The 18,835-nt window shown below is 35.8% G+C and overlaps 3 protein-coding genes across 3 annotated transcripts; 2 read left to right on the top strand and 1 right to left on the bottom strand.

Annotated features, from left to right (window-relative positions):
• Positions 1–800: 800 nt before the first annotated feature.
• EMB2785 (elongation factor family protein) lies at positions 801–8,492 on the bottom strand. Its single transcript, XM_022280303.2, has 19 exons — positions 8,022–8,492; positions 7,752–7,826; positions 7,286–7,436; positions 6,691–6,759; positions 6,165–6,337; positions 5,940–6,077; positions 5,556–5,681; positions 5,380–5,478; positions 4,992–5,112; positions 4,749–4,812; positions 4,288–4,342; positions 4,091–4,215; positions 3,488–3,561; positions 3,071–3,120; positions 2,613–2,699; positions 2,453–2,503; positions 2,286–2,369; positions 1,591–1,641; positions 801–1,324 (listed from the first exon to the last, which is right to left on the bottom strand). The coding sequence occupies exons 1-19, from the start codon at positions 8,367–8,369 to the stop codon at positions 1,241–1,243; spliced, it is 2,025 nt and encodes a 674-aa protein (XP_022135995.1). The 5' UTR covers positions 8,370–8,492; the 3' UTR covers positions 801–1,240.
• Positions 8,493–10,400: 1,908 nt separating this feature from the next.
• LOC111008003 (kinase C substrate, heavy chain-like protein) lies at positions 10,401–13,014 on the top strand. The gene is made up of 5 exons (XM_022280571.2): positions 10,401–10,722; positions 10,925–11,038; positions 11,706–11,801; positions 12,276–12,455; positions 12,535–13,014. Exons 1-5 carry the CDS (start codon positions 10,611–10,613, stop codon positions 12,636–12,638), a joined length of 606 nt encoding a protein of 201 aa, XP_022136263.1. The 5' UTR covers positions 10,401–10,610; the 3' UTR covers positions 12,639–13,014.
• Positions 13,015–13,157: 143 nt separating this feature from the next.
• Positions 13,158–17,309, top strand: LOC111008002 (basic leucine zipper 34). Its single transcript, XM_022280570.2, has 4 exons — positions 13,158–14,852; positions 14,998–15,088; positions 15,376–15,502; positions 16,612–17,309. The coding sequence occupies exons 1-4, from the start codon at positions 14,284–14,286 to the stop codon at positions 16,806–16,808; spliced, it is 984 nt and encodes a 327-aa protein (XP_022136262.1). The 5' UTR covers positions 13,158–14,283; the 3' UTR covers positions 16,809–17,309.
• The last annotated feature ends 1,526 nt before the right edge of the window (positions 17,310–18,835 follow it).

Here is an 18,835-nt window from a genome sequence, read left to right as displayed (position 1 = left end):
GATGTCCAATAAAATCGTAAAGACTCAATTAGTTAAAACATATATCCTTAGAAGTTTAAATACTCACCACCACATATTGAACTAAAAAAATGATTTACTTCAAAATGCAAAGGTTCGGTTTTGTTTTGTTTCTTTTAATACAACCATAACCCAAGAAACTTCAGGCGGTAACACATGAGCACGAAGCACCACCACAACACATGAGCATGAAGCTTGATGGTGGAACTCAAGAAGCCAGGAGGCAGCTGCATAAAATCATCTTATGTTAAAGCATATCCACAAAGCTACCTTGATAGGATTGTAACATAACCAATTGTTAGGTCCCTCATCTTATGAATGTGGGATCTTTAACACTTTGGCATCCAGTGATTGAAATCGAAGAAGATAGCGTCGGGTTTTATGTCTCAAAGAAGAGACTCGATTTCGGGTTGGGTTCGATCCCCATGGCAGTTATGATGAGACTGAGCTGCAAAGTGTGAGAAACATAAGCAGTTGTCTCAATGCCAAGGAATGGTGACGGGGACAAAGGTAATGAGATGTGGAAAGAGATTGAAATTGCTGCAATTTGACCAGCGTTTCGGAGGGAATGGAGAAGCAAATTCTATGGCCTTTCTCGACAATCTTGTTGGAAAGTTGGGGAAATGGAGTCAAGTGGCCAAAAGCAAACCAAGAGTACATTGCTATCTTTTATCTAATTTTGATAGTAGAACTCTCAAATTTATTTTGTTTTTATTTTTAAAGATTAAAAATCAAAATAAAAGTGAAACACCCTTTTTGAAAATTAGATAATATTCCACTAATTGAAAGAAAAGATAGATCAATTAATTAACTTGTGTTTTCGAGCAAAATTCTAAATTCTTGATACTACACATTGCAGGTCTCCTCTGAATACTTTATTCGTAGAGTGGCCAACAAATAGATACAAGAGGGGGGGAAAATGCTACGCTTCATATCAGACACCTAACAACCTATAATTTAACAGCCTTGGCTCTAAAAATCAAAGATAAACTGGTTTAGCTTATGATATAAGGACAAAAAGGAAAAAACAATATCTTTCTTTGTATTATTTTTTCTACCCCCTGAACTTGCGTGGTTGAAAAGAATATGACATGCTGGTGGATGAACGCTTGAACGACCCGAGATGAGAAGTGCTCGATATTTTCTTGTTGATCTTGCATTTCCAGTACACCAAACATGAACCAGCTATCAAGGCTACAAGAAGCAATGTTTGAGCCAGGGTTCATTCCTTCGGCCTCTTACTCATGGCTTTACGCTTGTTAACATCCAAATATTTCTTTCTTAAACGAATGGCCTTTGGTGTAACCTGCATCAACAGAAGGGCCTCCTACTATCATCATAGTAAAATGGTTGAAAAATACAAATAACCGTCACAAAGCATACTAAACCAAAAACAAAATCGTAATCAAATAGGTCCTGAATATTGGAAAACGTGCGAGAAAATGAAGATGGGTTTAAGAAATTGGTGTATAGTGACATCATCAGTAAAAACTAATAAAAAAGATACATGTCGAGATAACCAATAGATAACGAAGATAGAAAGAGGAATTGAATAAATAAGCTTTACATCACCTCGATAAGTTCGTCAGATGCTACGTATCCTATGGCTTCTTCAAGAGTCATCTGCGGTGAAGTACAGATTAAGATATTACTAATCACACTATTGGGAAAAGGATAATGAACCTTTTCATCCTTATTCAAGTCCTAGAACTCAAATCTTTTGACTTCACTAATGAGAGCACAAATATATAACAGATTTTAGCGACATCGTACCAAGACATGAATAAAAGACTGATAAACAGTCGATATAGTTACTGCAGACAGGGAGGGACACAAACACCTAAGAAACACGGATATGGTTATGTGTTATTTTCTAAAAACCTAGGACCCAGACACCATACGGATACGTTATTTATACACTATTTTGAAAATATATCATTTTTATACTGGAAAGAAATTTAAAGTCAATAAATTTATGTATTTTTGAGCTTGCAAAAGAGTTTGATGTTTTTGCTCGCTAAATTTATTGCTTTTGTCTAATTTATCATACTTGATAAGTCTTTCATACGTGCCTCACAAATATTGGACTTATATTCAATTTTTACAACTAGTGTCAAACACATGTTTATTGGGCTAACTAGCATCCACAATGTGTCCCTTAGAAGTGTCAAAGTGACTGTTAGAGTATCCGACACCTGTCAAACATGTTAGTGTCCATGCTCCTTAAAGGGGAAACAAATTGCAAAGTAAAGGTAGAGAAGACATACAAGTCGCGGCGGAGATAGCTTCACGTTTTCATCCTTGCAGGCAGCACGGACATTGGTTAGTTCTTTAGTCCTCACTGGATTAACCTGGAAAAAGGAAATTGGTAACAATGTCGATCAAGTAGAAACAACTTAATCAAACAGTCCAATTCATAAGATTTCTGACTTACATCTAGATCCGAATCCCTAGAATGTTCTCCAATAATCATCCCATCATAAGCCTACAAAACACTCAACAAACCATCAGAAAGCCAAACAGAGAACATTTTCCAGACACTATAACAGGCCTCGGTATAATCCAGAAAACATAATTGCCATATTTGAACAAACCTCCATTCCAGGATTCACAAAAAGCGTTCCTCGGGGTTCTAAACTCATTAAAGCATGAGATGTAATTGCCCCGTAGCCCATTGATATCTATACAAAAGTAAGAAGGAAAAAATATCAGGTCCAACTCCAAAAAGTAAATAGATAGTTACCTCATAACACAGTAGTTAACAAATTCACCCTTAATATTATGACCAGTCCTCCATCCATTCTATAAAAACAACTTTAGAGACAGAAAAAATTTGATTTTGTGTCCAGTGAATTATGAGAGAAGTACTTCGTAGCAAGATATTCTCTTTTTTAAAAAATAAATTAAAAAACAAAGAGAAGGATATATTGCATAAATAATATTAAAATATATCCTGTATAATAATTCCTTCAATGGATCTGGTCGAATGCCATAGCAGGGGTAGAAAAATAGATCAGGCCATCAGAAAATACAATTGAAGTTACAGACATACCAGTACTCCTTTTCGGACATTTCCAAGAGGACCCCGATGTTTTTCATATTCTGGATAAAAAATAACAAGGATTAGGATTATATTTATTAATATAAGGGATCAAGAAAGGTAGAGACAGAGGATTTCAGGGTTTCGGAAAAAGGAACAAAAATAACAGATATAATTGAATATATTTGCAAACAAATACAAGGATGAATTTCAACAAAACCTGAAAATAGTAAAATGTATGTGGTTTAGTGAATAAAATAATACGCAGAAATCTTCAGAATTATTTGTGCATAACAAAAAAGAGGAAAGGTATTAACAGTGATTTGATATAAAAATTAAAAATAAAAACTAAATTAAATCACATGGCAATTCTCAGCACAAAACAAAAACAAAAGAGAACCACAAGAAGTTCGAGTTTAAAGAAAGTACTTAAGAATGCTCGATGCATAAAACCAGTTCCGCGTGTATCACTGCTAAACACACTTCTGTAACCAACCAGGCCCCTGAGAAATAGAAGGTGAAAGAATCCCATAAGTGTGATGAACTTTTCAAAAGAAGGGAATTTTGAACGTAAACACAAAGAAAACAAATAAAGTTGGTTTTTGAAAGATAAAAGAGGTACCAGAATTATTACAAATCAAATGTTGAGATAGGAAATTTATTTGATTTACATCATAATATCATAACCTACAACACTGAACAAAGCCAATGAAACACCAATTTGTTGAAGGTTAAACCTTCTGTTTTTTGCAACATGTGCAGCTTAATCTTTTTTTAAGGTTCTAGAAATCCCCAACATCCCCTTTAATAAACTTTTCCAGGAACCTACAGTCTCAAATATACTTCTATGAAATGGTAAATTCACCCCATAATATGTTATTCTAAAACTGCATTGCTGATTTTACTAATATTTAAGGTTTTCTGCCATTATCTCATCAATTAAGATATTCATTTGCTAGGAAGTAGGAACACTATTGTAAATTTTTGGGGAAGAATAAGACCAAAATGGACAATCTTGAACTAGATTCTAACCTGGATGGGCATGTCAGAGACAATCTAGTTCTACCAATATTTCCTGGGACTGGACCCATCTCAACAACTTCGGCACGCCTATGAGATAAGGCTTCCATAACTAACCCAACATGTTCTTCATTAACCTGAATACAAATACAATGCACGAATTTCACATATAGAAAAAATAAAAACAATTACATATACACAAATCTTACCTCTATGGTGACTTCTTCAATTGGCTCAAGCTTTGTTGAATCCTCAGTTTTATACCTGATGCAAAAAAATAAGTATGACTCAGCTGTGAAAAAGAATGAGTAAACAAAGTTGTACTGAATCGATTAAAAGTATTAGTAGCTAAAAAAGGCCAGCTCAACATTTGACAAAAAGTTAAGAATGGTACATCTTAAGTTAAGATGCACCCAACCAATTAACATGGAGTCCAAGATATCCAAGAACTCATTATAGATTAACTGTTAACTTCTATCAAGAAAACAGCCAAATTTCCCCAAATTTGTCATGTTCCTATGAGCTCCTAAAAAGTGTTGAAAATCAGTTTATATTCTCTTCATTCATTTGACAAATTCATGCAGTGCACATACAAATAAGAATACATGGGACAACAGCAAGGAGTGAATGAATGAGTAATGCCATACAGAAGCATCTTCAGTAAACTCACATTACTTTAGGTGGTGAAACGGACAACTCAAATCCTTCACGTCTCATGTTCTCAATTAGTATTCCTGATTTATCCCAAAATAAGCACAGTTGGTTTGCGACGGATTAAAATTTAATTATAATAATGAAATGAAAAGGGAAAATTAGAATAAGTTTGAGATGCCATAAATTACAAAAATAAAAGTGGTGTCTTCTTGCTTATGCGTTAGAAATTCCATTGAATGGGAGGTTAAAAAGAGGGCACCTAGTTGAAGTTCGCCTCGTCCTTGCACCTCATAAGATTCTGACAAGCCTGGAAGCACATTTATGGCAAGATTTGTTTCCGCTTCAGCCATTAATCGGTCTCCAATTTTTCCACCAGTCAACTAGAAATATAATGGTAGTAATAGTATATAAGTAGTGCAAGTCATTTCTCATTGCTTTCAATATTTACATTCAAAACAACATTTCAACTGAAAGATGACATGTGGAAAAAAAATCGAGGCTATGGTTAAATAATACTAGCAAAAAATATGACAGCATCATCCCATTATTGCAACAGCAGTAAACTAGATGCAATGCAATAGCAGCAGTAAAAAATGAAGTAGAATCACTAGAAAGCAAAGATTCCAAACTGCCAACAAAGAACTCACATGTGTGCCATCACGACCTGCCAATGGAGAGTCATTAACACCAAAGGTCATGGAAATAGTAGGAGGATCCAATTCAAATGTAGGCAAAGCAGCCAAAACCTGGGAGAAATAAAAATCGAGGAAAATGTCAGTAAAGCACAACATAAACTGAGACAGAAGGAATGCCAATAACGTACTTCAACATTTGCCACAGTATGGCCTATTGAAGGACTTGCTAGCCCAGCCATTGATATTATATCACCTGCTCCAGCACTATCAATCTGAACAACAGTTGTACCTTTCTTTTTCATTAATTTCACAACCTACAAAACACGTTTGAAATAATTCTCAATATTTGCATAGCATCAGTTCACTATGATAGAAAGAAAAACTCTAAAAAGACTATGGCAATTAGCATGTAAGAAACACAAATGTAAGATTAGATAAAGAAGTTCCTACACATTAGTCTTTAGATCCTACGTGTGTCCATCCCAAATATATCTTCAAGTCACTTTCAAGAAAACTAGAAAAGTCCCACTTTAAGCCTTTTTAGTTACTATAAGAAATGCTAAATGGCAGACCTTTCCCTCTTCCATTTTCTCAACACCAGAATCCTTGATTCGGAGTCCATGAACTCTATCACCAGTGCGAATGACACCACACGCAATTCGTCCAGTCAATATTCGTCCAAGATAGAAGTCTTTTTCCATCATAGAAACCTAAAAGGGCACTATCAAATATGTCGTAAATTCCAGAAGATTATTGAAAAATCAAAGTACAAAACCATGTTACACTTTAACACCTACCAGCATCTGAAAAGGTGCATCAAGTTTTGCCGCTGGTGGAGGAACATGTCTTGCAATGGCATCAAGCAACTGTGACATATTTTTCGATTCAGCAGGAGGATCTTTAGTGAAAGTGCTGGAAGCCCATCCTTCTTTAGCAGAAGCATAAAGAACAGGAAAGTCCAACTGCTCCTCTAAATAAAAGGTGTAATGGAATTAGTCGGTTTAATTAAGTGACTGTTTGAAAAATAGTTTGAGAAAAGTATTCTATTGCTATTTTCAAAATTGTCTTCAAAAATTGTGATGGAAGAACTTATAAAAGTTTAAATTCGTAGTTTTAGAAGGAATAACAATTTTTCTTCTTCTAACAAAAAAATGAAAGAAAAAATCAGTAATTCTGGTAAAAAAATAAAATTAAATAAAAAATAATAATAATAAACCATTTTGAAAACCATTGTCAGACAATCCTAACTTATTGTAAAGTAAAGAAGGTAACAGTAGTAGAAGTTGCAGTATAGAAAATATTAACTTCAAATGTCATCAATACCTGTAGCACCCAGATTTGCAAATAGATCAAATACTAGGCTCTCAACTTCATTACACCTCTCTTCAGATACTGCACAGGTAAAAATGAGGGGTTAACACAATTTTCCTTCTTTTATCTACTTTATTTCTTTATTTACTCTTTAAAAAAGACATAGAAATAGTTGTAGCTAACTAGAAAAATATAAACATCCAAAAGATACTTGCACAAGGTAATATTGAAGCAAAGGATTGAGAAGAATACCATACCAAATTATAATGCCCTAAGAAGGCTAATTTACTTCCTTTCTTGAACAAGATCTATTTTACTCATTGTACCTTAGGACCTTAAGTTCAAAAGAGATTAGCTGACCTTAATGGTGATATCTCATCAGAATAGGTAATAAACACAAGTTAAACAACCACTTTATTCTTCTAGTGTGAAGGTATCTCTCAAATATTGATTCAATGTATCCAAAGCCCCTCGAGACATGTTTTCTCCAAAAAATACATATACATATCTACAATTCCATTTGGGTGAAATTCTGGATGCGAAGAAAGCAGGAGTTATTTTTCAAGCAATATGTCGTAATGAAAAAGTATGACAGGTTTTCAGATACCTGCTGGTCGATCAACTTTGTTCAAAAGAAGAATAGGGCGGAGCCCATACTTTAAGGCTTTTGCAAGGACAAACTTTGTTTGTGCCAATGGACCTTCACCGGCATCAACAACTAAAATTGCCCCTTCAACCATTCCAACAACACGCTCAACCTACATCAGACAAACCAAGTTGTGTATATTAGTAACAAGGCTTATTGCATTCTAAGAATTTCATGGGCAATTAGAGAAAGATTGTGTTTATCAAAATAATCAAGGCCCAATTTTAAATGAAAAATTAAATCTAGCTAATTGAACTAAGCCTCTCACGTCTATAATAAAATTCTTAACTTTTCTTCTTTTATACTCCAGAAAGAGAACGTCCCTGAACAAAGCTACTCATTATATGAGATCAACTGAAAATGAAAACTTCACATCCCCATGAATTGAACAAATCTAAGTTTCTAACGTCAGCAAATGAAAACATACTTCTCCACCGAAATCTGCGTGACCTGGTGTATCCACCATGTTTAACTCATTTTCCTTCCATGAAACAGACGTAACCTGCCAACAAAAAATTATGCATATCAACCAAACCATTGGTAGGTAATTATCAAGTAAGAAATTGAAGATGTATAGACAAAATCTCGATTGAACCACAATCGAGATTTTGGTAACACCAAGTTCTATTCAATCTCCCACAATCATCCTCCTAGAACAAAGCAGACCAAGAAATACAAAAGAGTTAACACAAATTACCTTGGAGGCAATCGTGATGCCTCGCTCGCGTTCAAGACTGATAGAATCCATAGCTCGCTCGTGCGGTATATCTGCGCCACACTGCCGGAGGAGGCGATCCATGAGTGTTGTTTTGCCGTGGTCAACATGGGCAATCACTGCCACGTTCCTGAGTCGGCTCGGATCAAGAGAACTATCAGGTGCGACGGCAAAAGCAGAAGCGGCAGTGGCTGCAGAGAAGGCGCGCGCGAGGATATTCGGGAAGACAGGCGAAAGGGATATCGATTTAAGATGGTAAGAAGGCGAAGACGATGAGGAGATAGATCTTCGAGATGATGACCAGAGACAACGGAGCAAAGGACCCGCCATTTCCGCCGGAAATGGCAGAGCTTTAAGAGGTTTTAGCTTCCGGCGATTCTTAACTGTGAACAGCGGGAGTTGCTTGGTAGGGTTTTAGCTTTCTCTTTTTCTTCCTTTTACTTCCTCGTCCAAATTCTGAAATATTATATTTAACCAGAAGAAAAAAAATTACAAACAAAAAATAACAATACAATTATACGTATATATTAAATAATATTAATTCATTTACATTTTAAAACAAATTTTACCTTAAGAAAAATCAATATTTTTTTAGGGGATTTGAATAAACTTAATCAATTGACCAAAAAATATATATATTTACCGTTAAGTTTTATCCTTAATTTTTAATCTTATTAAATTATACTTCACAATAGTTTGCAAATTTGTAGACATAGCAAAACAATTATACATATATATTGAATAATATTAATTCATTTACATTTTAAAACAAAATTTTATGTTAAAAAAATAAATATTTTTTTATGAGGATTCGAACTCACTTTAGTATACCTTAACCATTAATTTTTATCTTTAATTTTTAATTTTATTAAATTATACCTCACAATAGTTTGCAAATTTTTTCTTTTTCAAACTTTCTTTGAATAATTATATTGTTACTTAAAAAATTTGATTGCAAATGTAAATTTAATACTATTTTTTTCTTTCAGACTTAGCTCGAACCATATCTTGGATATCTCTTGGTACTGTGCCAAGTACTAAATTTAATACAAAATTTATAAATAATAAAATATTATTCGGAATAATAACCATCCAGTTTTTAGAAAATTATTAATATTTATTCCTTTTACCTTTTTTATTTTATTTATGTATTATCTGTTTTTTTTCTTTTTATTATTTATTTTTTCTTTGCAAAGGAAGAAAATTACAGGTATCGGGAAATTGAGATTTTTGACCCCTTTCAATAACCACTTTGGACTTTTGACCCCCTTTTGATTTTTACCTATTTATGACCCTCCACCTTAGATTTCTGACCCCTCCCCTTATTTTGTTTTGTAAAATTACCAAGTTACCCTCAACTAAAAAAAAAATCAAACTCAGCTCTCCCCTCCTTTCCCTCCCTGTCTCGGTCCTTCCCCTCCCTCATTCACTATCTCGTTGTCCATCCCAGTCTTCATCCCGGTCTCTCCCTCACAACCAGAAAGTTCATCTCCGTCGTTTCTTCTTCGTCTCTCTCACTTCGTCTCTATCAGAGCTTTCCCCCTTCCCTAATTGAGATAATTTTTCTTTCGAACTCGCGTTCTTATTGTGAATGATTTTCTACTTTTTTTTCTTCATTCTTTGCGTGGGTGTGAATGATTTCAACCTTCGGTTCTATCTGAAGTAGCCAAGGTTATTATGAAGTTTGATTTATTGTTGCTTCCATTGTTTTGTTTTAATTTTTGACTTTCAGGGTTCCATCTCGGCTTTAAGCCCGGTGGATTTAGGACCGGGATGAAACCCTGAAAAGTCCATTCTAGAAGGATGGACTTTCTGGATTCCATCTCGGGCCTCATCCCGGTTCGAAATAGACCGAGATGGTATCCAGAAAGACCATCCTTCTGGAATCCATCTTGGGACTCATCCCGGTTCGAAATGGACTGGGACGAGGCCCGAGATAGAATCCAGAAGACTGGCTACTTCAGATAGAGCCGAAGGTTGAAATCATTCACACCCATGCAAAGAACGAAGAAAAAAAGGTAGAAAATCATTCACAATAAGATCGCGAGTTCGAAGGAAAAATTACCTCAATTAGGGAAGGGGAAAGCTCTGATAGAAACGAAGAAGAAACGACGGAGATGAACTTTCTGGTTGTGAGGGAGAGACCGGGATAAAGACTGGAATGGACAACGAGATAGTGAATGAGGGAGGGGAAGGACCGAGACAGGGAGGGAAAGGAGGGGAGGGCTGGGTTTGATTTGTTTTTTTTTTTAAATTGAGGGTAACTTGATAATTTTACACCGCAAAATAAGGAGAGAGGACAGAAATTTGAGGCGGAGGGGTCTAAAAATAAAAAGGGGGTCAAAAGGGTCAACAATCCCAATTTCCCACGGGGATTGCCGTAATGGAAAAGTTGCAGGGGCGTGGGAGCGTACGAACGAAGGCCCGCTCTCGCTTCGTCAAGTCTTCGGAGTGACTTGCCAGTCGCCATTTGGTTGAATTTTCATTACGTTTTGGTCGATTCGAGCTTCTCTGGTTGCATTGAAGCTTATGATTATTGATCTCAAAGGAAAAAGGAAAATCTGAGCAGACATGGAGGCGGGTCGTCCTCCAAAGTCCACGAGCTTCGTTTCCATGATTTCCATCTGTTTCTTCTTCGCTTCTGTTCGCTCTGTTCCATCACTTATTGGAGTTCACCCCCTCGGTATTCCTCTCTCTCTTTGACCCTCTGCTTAATGTTGGCCCTGGATTAGAGGATTTGACACTGCGAAGCTCGAAAATGGAATTTATATCGCCATTTCTGCCCCTTCCTAGCTAACTGATTCCTTTTGGATTGTACCCAGTTTGTCAATTCATGTTCGTTCGGTGAACCTTTTTTCTGAATTGAAATGTAAATTTGATTGCAGACGAGAAGTATTATTCATCGGAGGTCATAAAGTGCAAAGACGGGTCTAGATCTTTCACCATTGACCGTCTGAACGACGATTTCTGCGACTGCGTCGATGGAACTGATGAGCCTGGTGCTTTCATTGTCCCTTCTTGAGTTTTAATCGTCAAGGATTTTTAATGCATAATTTGATTTGAGCTGTTAATATCAATTTTTTTGTGTTTATTACATCAGCTTCTCAAATACCGAAGTGGTGAACTGATTGAGAGAAGTTTAGGGTTCTTTTGCATGAAATTGGAGGAACGGAGAAGATAATTTCCTGCTGGAAAACGTCAATGTGAAGTGACTATTGAAATTACATTTTGAACGAAGGCAACAATTATTAGCCATTGCAATCTGTCTTACATGGGAACATGGAAAAATTTAATGTTCTATCGTGTTAACTATTAAAAAATACCTACCATGTTTAACCCAAAAGAGCATGAGTTGTTTTTCTTTCTGAATTCTCACCGACATGTTTAAAACTGGAATGTAGAAACCATCTCTTCTTTGTCTCGTTGTTGTATCATTAGAAGGTAAGATAAGTTCTGCATAAGAATGATATTGGACTTGTAAGCAATAAATTCTAATTCTGGTATGGGCATTTGGTCATGTAAAAAGAAAGAAAAACAACTTCTCCCCATAGCCAAGAACAGCCCACACACAACACAGTGTGAGGATCAGGTGTGTTTTTTTTCTGTGCTCTGTGCTGCTGGCTCGTGGAGACATTTGACCTTTGATCTTTGTATTTGTATATGCAGGTACTTCTGCCTGTGCAAGAGGGAAATTTTATTGTAGAAATATGGGAAGTACCCCACAGTTCATATTTTCTTCCCACGTCAATGATCGTATTTGTGGTAACTATCCTTTTAATCTTTTGTTTTCCTTCTTTTTCTATGCACATGGCTTGATTGGGAGTTTAATGACTTCCGGAAGTTTGGTCGAGGAAAGAAAGATGTGAATTGAAACACCATAAATCTGTTGATAAACATGTAGTACAACATTCCTGTGATGGTGTGGGTGATGCAATGAGTACACTTTGTACAAGCAGATGAGTTAATTGTGCTGATTATTTAGTCTTACTGCTTTTTTTTTTCTTTCCTGTCAATATAGGGTCTCTATTCTGTTTAAAGTCTGCAAATGGTAGTTAACACTTGACAATCGACATACTCCATAACTCTTGGAATAATCCACCATTTTGTGTTGTGTTCAAAGATCCGTCACTTTTTCCACTCATGTCGAATCGACAGTTGATGGGAGAAACTTGGGGTTTACATTTCATCTTCCAAATTTGAATTTGGATTCCAATTCCCTGTTCAACATAATTGCAGATTGCTGTGATGGAAGTGATGAATATGATGGTAATATCTTTTGTCCAAACACCTGTGTCATGGGGGGAAATATAGCGTACAAGAGCAACAATTATATTTCGACTACTCAAGATGTGCATATAGTCAACAGAAAAGTAAAGGAGGAAATCACCAAGGAGGACTTGTTTCAGAAGCTAATGGGTATGATTTTTGTTTCACGACTTGCCAAATCGATTTCGTAGCACTCAATTAACTGTTGTGTTGTAACTAATCATTTCAGGTTTGAAGTTAGTAATAGTCCTACAGGTAGCTCTCACAAGTTTTGCAGTGTTCATATGGGTAAACCGTTGTCGTGCAAGATCTAAAAGAAGACGACACCGTTGAATCTAGCGTCGCAGTCGTCACTCTGCTCTGCTACAATAAGTGCATCTCCCATCCATTGTCGACCGAGGTTCATTGGCTGCCAAGGACTAAGCTCTGGTATATATAGATCGATCTTAAGCAAACCACATGACCAAACCATCCTGCTAATCCATCACAGCATCAGAATAACACAAAGGATTAGTATAGGCTATCTATATCAATTTTGTTACAATATAGGCTAATAGGTTGCCCCATTAGTAAAATTAACGGGTTTCTTCCTCCCCAACCGAGGTTCAAAACCCGTCCCCTGCTATGTAACATATCAAAAAGAATCAATTTTGTTTCAGTGTTTGTCTTGTATGAAGATGATACACATGCAGCATGACTTTCAAAACCACCCGATCGATCACTTTCTTGAAGTTGCAGTCTTTCGTTGGATCAAACCGAACGAAAATTTGTGTAAAAGTAAAATCCAGGACCATTTGCTTTCATTTCCAATCTCAAATTCAACTTACCCTAACAAAAAATCATGTAACATAACATGGCCTGAGTAAACAACATGTATCGGCTTTTGAAATATTCCATCTTTGTTTCCTTTTCCAAATTCTCTCTCACGAGAAAGAAAGATCTCTATTACAAAATGAGCGGAGAGAGAGAGGATGTGGGAGATGGTATGCGTCACAGGCTAGCAGACACTTGAAATCGTAAGTACATCAACCACACCATGAGTTAGTCCAATAGTCAGAAAGATGGACGAGGAAATGAGTCTGTAAACTTGCTCGAACGCACAAATATAGAATAACGATAATGATCAGCATATGTGAATGAGTTGAAATGAAGAAAATGGAGATGGGAGGGGATAAAAGGGCATATACCCTACATGTGGGAGTGGTCTGGGGACAAAGCAAAGAAAGCTAAAAGCGTGCGAACAATTCACATGGGCTTGTGACATTATCCTTTTGAAAGCTCCTCTAACTCACAAATCCCACCATTTTCCCACTGCTCGTTCTCCATCTTCTCGGGCTAAAAATCCCCTCATCTCCACCAAAAAGCCTGCACCCACATGGGTCTGCTTTTATCATCATTACATCTCCACCTCTAATTGATCCCATCAGACGGCTCTAAAGAGGCAATCACAGAGAGAGAAACAGAGGAGGGAAGGGAATGTCCCTTGGGACAAGAATTAGTTAATTCAATTGGTATTTGTATTTGTAAGGGATACCCTCTAAATTGAGGGTCACAAAGGCACGTGGTGGCTGATTGGTGTTGTGAGTTTAAAAACAGAGGCGACTTTCCAGTTATACCGTTGAAGCCCAACTTCCCCTGTTTCCTTTCTCTTCCCATTTCCCATTTCCCAGCTGGCCATAGCTGTCCATTCTCCTCCCCCATGTGACCCCACTGCTCATACCACATTGGAATTGGATAGAGATTGCAAAAAAAAGATTCATTGGGATTTATATCCCTTTAATTATGCTCTTCTCCTGCTTCTCTCTCTCTTAATCTTCCACATTTATTTTCAAGATTCTCTTTGCGTTTCTTTTTTTCTCCTTATAACACCCTCAGATTCAGGGGGCCTCTGCAAAAATTTGGTCTTTTTTTCCTCTCTCTGTCCAAGTTTATTGATTAGTGGTGTTTTGGGATTTCGATTTCGTCATTTTGCTGTGCTATGGCACAGTTGCCGCCCAAGATCCCGAACATGGCGCCTAATTGGCCGGAATTCTCTCGTCAGAAAATACCATCCATGGATAACTTTGCACCGGCGGCGGCGGCGACGGCGGGTCACCAGAATCCTTCTTGGGTCGACGAATTTCTCGATTTCTCCTCCGCCAGGCGCGGGTCCCACCGGAGGTCCGTTAGCGATTCTATCACATTCCTCGAAATGCCAATGCTGGAGGAAGAATGCCGCGGCGGCTCCGGCGGCGCTGCGGCGCCAGGATCCGGGTCCGGGGCGCGGAATGAGTTTGATAGATTCGACGACGAGCAATTCATGTCGATGTTTAACGATGAAATCTCCGCCGCCGTGGCGCCGACCGTGTCGTCGTCGAACCCCTCCACGCCGTCCGATCACAACAGCATTAACGACGAGAAAGACGGCCGGAACGACGGCAAGCAGAATCAGAGCAAAAACGAATCCGACGAAGCGCAGAGCCAACAGCAGTCGGAAACTCAAACGCAATCCAATTCTGCGGCGGCGGCTTCTAGCAACCGGATAACGGATCCCAAAAGAGTCAAAAGGTAGAAACTTTATCGTTTTATTCCCTCCATTGACAAGAAAGCTCAGAACTTTCATCTGGGTCTTGAGAATTTCTTCCCAAAATTATTTTCGGTATGAATTAATCCCAACATTCTGAACTGTGGTTCACTTTTTTTCTTGATTTAGAATTCTGGCAAATCGGCAATCGGCTCAAAGATCACGAGTCAGAAAGCTTCAATACATATCAGAACTCGAACGAAGCGTCACATCATTACAGGTACATTGCAAAATTTTCCATTTCAAAATTCTCAATTAAAATAATAATCTCGAATAATGTTACCTAATTTTGAGGTTAATTTCAATATAACCATAGTTTAAAAAGTTTCAAATAACAATTTTACAATCATGGTTGTAAATTGTGATCAGCTATGTTTTTCATTTATTACGTCTAAAAATATATTTGAATCGATTTTAAAAACACGAATCAAATTTTTAGTGGTAGCAAGGATGATCGGAAAATTAGTATTATTCATAATGGCGGGTAATTTTAATTTGTTTTTAAAGGCTGAAGTTTCGGTGCTGTCGCCGCGGGTGGCGTTTTTGGACCATCAGAGGTTACTTCTGAACGTGGACAACAGTGCTCTGAAGCAAAGAATCGCCGCCCTCGCACAGGACAAGATTTTCAAGGATGGTACGTAAAATTAATTTAATTAAGTGGTGGGTTTGTTTTTTAATTTGTTGTGTTGTGTCACGTAATTACGGCGCTAATTATATGTGTTAATCAAGGAATAATCCAGTTTGTCATAGTTAAATGCAGTACACATTGGCCATGGGGCCTAACATAATAATTGCCCATTGACTCCACAAATTAAGAGGAAGAACGTGGCCTGCACCATATTACAAAGAAAGACGAGAGTCTCACTGTAGAATAAATAAAATTCCTTGTCTGGCAGGGCACAGGCCACTGTAGCAACCAATTTATAGTGCCTGTTTTCTCACGAAATTGCATGCATGATTATAATCAATTCTAGTGTTACACACGCAGAGAAGCCAATAGTTTCTAAACACGATTTGGTCTAAATTACTGCACATCAAAAGTTGTTTTAGTTTAAATAAGCTTCGGAAATTCGAATTTCATACCTTTCGTTGAGATTTCTAGTATCTTAACCAATCGAATATAAAAAACCACAGAAATTTTCTAGTACTTTTTAACCTTGTGTTATGATTTCACTCATAAAAACTCTCGAGTACAATACTATTTTATGTATAATATGTAGTAAAAAATAGATATGTTCAGGGACAAAATTTCAGTGATCATTATTAATAAGTTTTGAATCAGTGTTTTTTTTTATAAGAGAAATTTGCTAGGTGTTTGAATCAGTATTTTGTTTGTTACTGTTTCTCTGTGACAAACAAAACATTGATTACAAACTCTCCTTTGACCAATTAATTTTTTTGTTACATATTATATATAAAATAGTAGAGGATTTTTATGAGTGAAATTACAAGAAAAAGGCTAAAAGGTACCAGATTAATTTTGCTTATGGGTTAGTGTAGATTAATTGTATTACTATCTATCTCACTCTATTCACTTGTTGAGTTCAATGCTCCGATATGATGTTAAATTATTTTTGGAACAATAATAGTGTCAATATGGTGAGAAATCATTGGAGAAAGTCCGGACACGTATTTCAAATCAGTATCGAATGATTAACGATATATAGTACCATTTGGCAGCCAATTCAATAATTTTTGCAGTAAGTATTTGAGTTTAATTATTGTGATTGTGCATGCATGCAGCTCATCAAGAGGCACTAAAGAGAGAAATAGAGAGGCTGAGGCAAGTGTATCACCAACAGAACATGAAGAAGATGGAAAATGCAGCAGCAGCACCAGCGCCGCCGCCACCCACCACCGCCGCTGGCGCTGCCGACGCCAAGCTTCCTCCAGCTGGTGTAGATCAAACAGAGCAAGGTGTTCTAAACGTCGTCGTTTAGCACCCTCCAAATAATTAACAAGAATAATCCTAAAAATATATTCCGATTATGATGGGGCTTCGCACTTCAATTCAAAGCACTGGAAAAATAAAAAAATAAAAAAATTGATGCATTTTTTTGAATCCAAAATTGAAAATGAAAGTGAGATAAGAAGAATTGGTGAGCCATGTGATGTGGTTCCCTTGTGTGAAGGAAATTAAAGGGACCACTTTCAAAAGCCTTCCATGATTGAGTTTGCAGAGAAGATACATGTGCAGAGCAGGGTAAACAAGAAGATGGCAAATTTTCAATTTTATTATTGTTGGTGTTTTTTTAATTCAATTTTAATTAGGGTTTGAGCTGGGGGGTTCGTGGTAATTACCTTAATTTGTGGGGGGGTTTTTTGAGAATTACTAGAAAATTAGGGTTTGCATTGGGATGTACAGGGGGGGGAGTGTTGTTGTGTCAGAGATGGGTGTTTTGGTACCTCAATATCTGATCTGCCGTACTTTTCCAGTGTTTTCTCTCTTCTTGTTTATTACATTATTTGTCTCATTATTCCTAAATTATAAATACCAACAAAAAAAAAATTATGTATATATATTTATTGGGTTTCATTTCAGTCCCAATTTTCTTTTTTTAATACCTTAAATGGAATGCTCATGTTGGACTTTCATCAAATAACACATCAAACCAAATATGGTTTCAACCTATATCTAATTATATCATTCATTTGTCAAATAATTATGTGATTTGTCGAGATTCTAGATAGCTAGTATCTTCAAATATCTACTATATTAGATATCTGTCAGTTTTAGCTATATATTTACAAATATTTGAGAATTCTTAGATAACTGTGTTCTTTTAGCAAGATTTGTAACAATATCCCGACCAATCTTCTCATATAATTTAGATGCTAGAATAAATATTTTATTATTTTTATTTTTTGACTTATATTTTAAATATACTTTAATATATTTTCATGTCGATTTAGTTTATGTTGGGTGACTTATGGTAGAATAAAATAAATGAAAAATTGCACATTATATTTTAATAATAAATTAAGATATTATGCAGTTGACTAAAGTTTATTTGGTATCTAAATGTAGCCTATAATGTAATTGGATATAGTCATTTATTAATTATGAGACAATTACACAAATTGGATAAAATAGATATGTATTTTTAAATATAGCACAAACTTTAGAATTTTACAAAAATAGTATAATTTAAATCCAACTCGAAGTCGAAGGTAAGACGAGGCATTCTATAAAATTAAAAAAAAATCAAACTTGTTATATTTGGAAAAAAAAAATAGTATCATTTTTTAAATACATATTAAAATTGTGGATATTTTTTGCACATAAATCAACGTGATCTAAAATAATAGCAAATTAAGTATAAATTGATTTTTTTCTATAAATATGACACAATTTTCTTATACATATGTTAGATAAATGTCCATCCTATAAAATTATATATTTACAATTTTATTCTTTGTGATATATTTATTTGTTATCTATTATAAATTTATAATTCCTCTGCTGGTGTAGTTTCTCCAATAGTTGTTGGGCTTGGGCTTTTAGGTTTGGATATAGCTTCTTATGTTAGTGAGCTCGTAGCTTAAGCCCAATATCAGTGGCCGAAAAAGTATCGAGGGAAATTTGAATGAAAAGTTTTTTTTTTAAAGAAAAAAAAAACATTGTAGATTTATATTCTCATAGAAACAATTATACACATTCTATTTTTATAGAATAAATTTCATGTATAATATTTTTTTAAAAGGTAACCATTAATCATTAACTCACATATAATATTTTTCTAAAAAAGAAAAGCAACAATAAATCTCTCTCTGTTGTTTCTTTGGGTACTAATTTTAACTTTTGTAAAAAATTGCTGTTTTAGCAAAGCTCTCAATTTCCTGGCCAACACAATATTTACTCGTTCATTATTCCTTTATTTATTTACTTACTTTTAAAGAAGACATAAATAGTTTAAGTTTACTTAGAAAAATATGTACACTTGCACGAGATAATGTTTGCAGAAGT

This window comes from Momordica charantia, assembly GCF_013281855.1.
Source record: "Momordica charantia cultivar OHB3-1 chromosome 4 unlocalized genomic scaffold, Mcharantia_2.0 BLBB01000004.1, whole genome shotgun sequence".
Lineage (NCBI taxonomy): Eukaryota > Viridiplantae > Streptophyta > Magnoliopsida > Cucurbitales > Cucurbitaceae > Momordica > Momordica charantia.
This window is presented reverse-complemented; position numbering and strand designations above follow the sequence as displayed.